Source organism: Lipotes vexillifer, unplaced genomic scaffold (genome assembly GCF_000442215.2).
Source record: "Lipotes vexillifer unplaced genomic scaffold, Lipotes_vexillifer_v1.1 scaffold1653, whole genome shotgun sequence".
Classification (NCBI taxonomy): Eukaryota; Metazoa; Chordata; class Mammalia; order Artiodactyla; family Lipotidae; genus Lipotes; species Lipotes vexillifer.
The window spans coordinates 562,470-565,146 of NW_006790988.1; the positions used below are offsets into that span (position 1 = coordinate 562,470).

Genomic DNA, 2,677 nt, shown 5'->3' on the forward strand with positions numbered 1-2,677 from the left:
GCCAGTGAGAAAGAGGGTGTCTGTGAAAGTTGTCATAGTTTGAAGCCAGAAAAATCTTCCTTCGGGGGACCGAACTCGCCTCACCCCTTCTCCAACCTTGCTTCTTCTTTGGGCCTCCCACCTCGTGGACTCCGGCCGAGATTAGCCGAGGGCAATAGTCCTGCCCCCAGTAACGTCCCAACTCAGTTCCGGAGCTGAAGCAGAAAGAGAAACAGCAAGTGAGCGCGGGTTCCGTTAGGGCTCGGGGAGCCACCTCAGCGCGACGGGAGGAGGCGAGTCCGGGAAGCACCCCCAAAGTGACTGCGATGGAAGCCCGGGGGTGCGCGCGGTCCCGGCGGCCGCTGCCGGCGCTGCTGCTGATCCTGCTGCTGGCGCCGGCCGTGGGTGCTGCAGGCGCTGCGGACGCGCGCTGGAGCGGGCAAGGCACCATCCCGCACCTGCAGAGCATCTTCCTGGGCCGCTGCGCGGAGTACATTGCGGTGCTGAGCCCCGAGCTGCGGTGAGCGCGGCGGCTGGCGAGGGAGCCGGAGAGGGAGAGGAAGGGAGGGGGAGGGGGGAGAGGGAAGGAGGATGGTGAATCTACTGGGGAGGGTGCACTGGCTGGGGTCTGGAGGTGAAGGGTGTGTGTGTGTGTGTGTGTGTGTGTGTGTGTGTGTAAAAATGAAGCGGGCGTTGGGGAGTGGATGAGGATTAGGTAGTGGTGAGTTTGGACGACAGCCAGCGTAAGGTTAACCAGAACCCATCAGACCCAGGAATATGGTCTCCAGCTGGAATTCCCCGAGGCCAGGTACTTTGGGAATTCAAATTTCAGGTCTTCTAATTTAGAGGACTTTTAAAGTTTGAGTCTCTCTTGCCAGCACTGTGCTTCTTACTAATTTTTGCTCCTTCCTTGGACACATTTTTTCTGTTTTCATGAAGTCCCTCTCTTGTGCCAGTTGTTTTTATTGTGACAGATTTCAGGCCAATAAAAAAGAATGGAAAATAATGGGAACACCCATGGAACACCCATGTTACCACCCAGCATAAGAAATAAGTTACAAATGGGGCGGGAAATGGTTTTGGAAAGCTAGGTTGGACTTAAGGAGTTGCAGCAGACACTGGAAGTCATACTTTCTGCCTTAGCAGGAGGTGGAACAGTCTTTTTCCACACTCTGTGCTCACTCCTGATTTTACAAGGTCGCATGTTTGCCTGATCTCACCTGGCCCCCAACCCCAGGATGGACCTGTGTCTAAATGAAGGGGCACCTGAAGCTGGCAGCCCATGTGGTTTATTGGAATCGTCACCTTCTAGCTCTGTGCATTTTCTGCTATCTCTGTGAGCCTGTTCTAAGTTCTAAGGAATGTGTGTTGCACCTCTGAAAGACACTTCCACTGTCAGATTTCTAAATCCATCACCAAAGTTATTTTTCTTCCTCTTCTGAATTGGGGTTAATGCAAGAGTTATGACAATTTCCTGTCTTTTTTGTCTGCCCAGTTCTGCAGAGTTGATATTTGACAAAATCACTAGTAAAATACTTGGAGAGAGAAACGGAAATATATCACACTGGAATGTGGTCTTTTGGTTTTTTTCTTCTTTTTCTTTTTTAAACTTGTACTTTTCCGCAGGGACGAGAACTGCACAGCCATCTGGGAAGCTGGATAAGGATATCTGTTCTGTGCTTCCCTCAGATCATGACCTTTTTATTAACCTCTCCAGGCACTCCATTCCCAGAGACAAGGTAACTCTACCTTCGCCTCGGTAAAACGTTGCTCTGTCTCTGTAGAGACAGACAGTGTCCAGGCCAAGCAGCCAACTCACAACGTGCGCCAGACTCTCTGGTGGGAAAGTGGCTCTGTCTTCAAAGGTGCTCCTGGGTCTCCTGCCTGTCCTGGGCAGAAGGAACTTTGCTAAGTCAAGAAGTCAGTGCAAAAACCACAAGAACATCAGGGCGTCACCACACCTTTCCCACGGGGCCTCTGCACCTGGCCAGTTCTGAACAATCTCCATCCTAACCGGCTCGAAAGGCCTGAACCTTGAGTACTTCAGAAAACCCTCTATGTCAGTATCCTCCCGGGAGACCAATCCCTCCTCTTAACAGGTCTTAAGATTATATCCATTCAGGACCAGTTTCTTGAAGAAACTGGTTAACATATAATCATGTAGTTTACATGTCAGTATTCTGTCTGCACTCTAAGCACTAATACAGTGAAAGTAAATGAGAACATCTATGTAAATTGCTTATTTAGAACAGTATCTTGAGTTTAAAGAAAGTTAGATATAATTTTTATTTCTCTGACATAAATTCTATTTTTTCTTAATGAAGGACATATTTTTGACATAAATTTTTTAAAAACATCTTTATTGGAGTATAATTGCTTTACAATGGTGTGTTAGTTTCTGCTTTATAACAAAATGAATCAGCTATACATATATCCCCATATCCCCTCCCTCTTGTGTCTCCCTCCCACCCTCCCTATCCCACCCCTCTAGGTGATCACAAAGCACTGAGCTGATCTCTCTGTGCTATGTGGCTGCTTCCCACTAGCTATCTATTTTACATTTGCTAGTGTATATATGTCCATGCCACTCTCTCACCTCATCCCAGCTTACCCTTCCCCCTCCCCGTGTCCTCAAGTCCATTCACTACGTCTGCATCTTTATTCCTGTCCTGCCCCTAGGTTCTTCAGAACCAATTTT

The 2,677-nt window shown here is 48.6% G+C and overlaps 1 protein-coding gene across 1 annotated transcript in view; it reads left to right on the plus strand.

Annotated features, from left to right (window-relative positions):
* Positions 1–305: 305 nt before the first annotated feature.
* BST1 (bone marrow stromal cell antigen 1) overlaps positions 306–2,677 on the plus strand; it is a 19,276-nt gene continuing 16,904 nt past the window's right edge. The window contains 3 exon segments of the mRNA XM_007472120.1: positions 306–499; positions 1,606–1,632; positions 1,634–1,718. Coding sequence (XP_007472182.1) covers positions 306–499; positions 1,606–1,632; positions 1,634–1,718 — 306 coding nt within the window.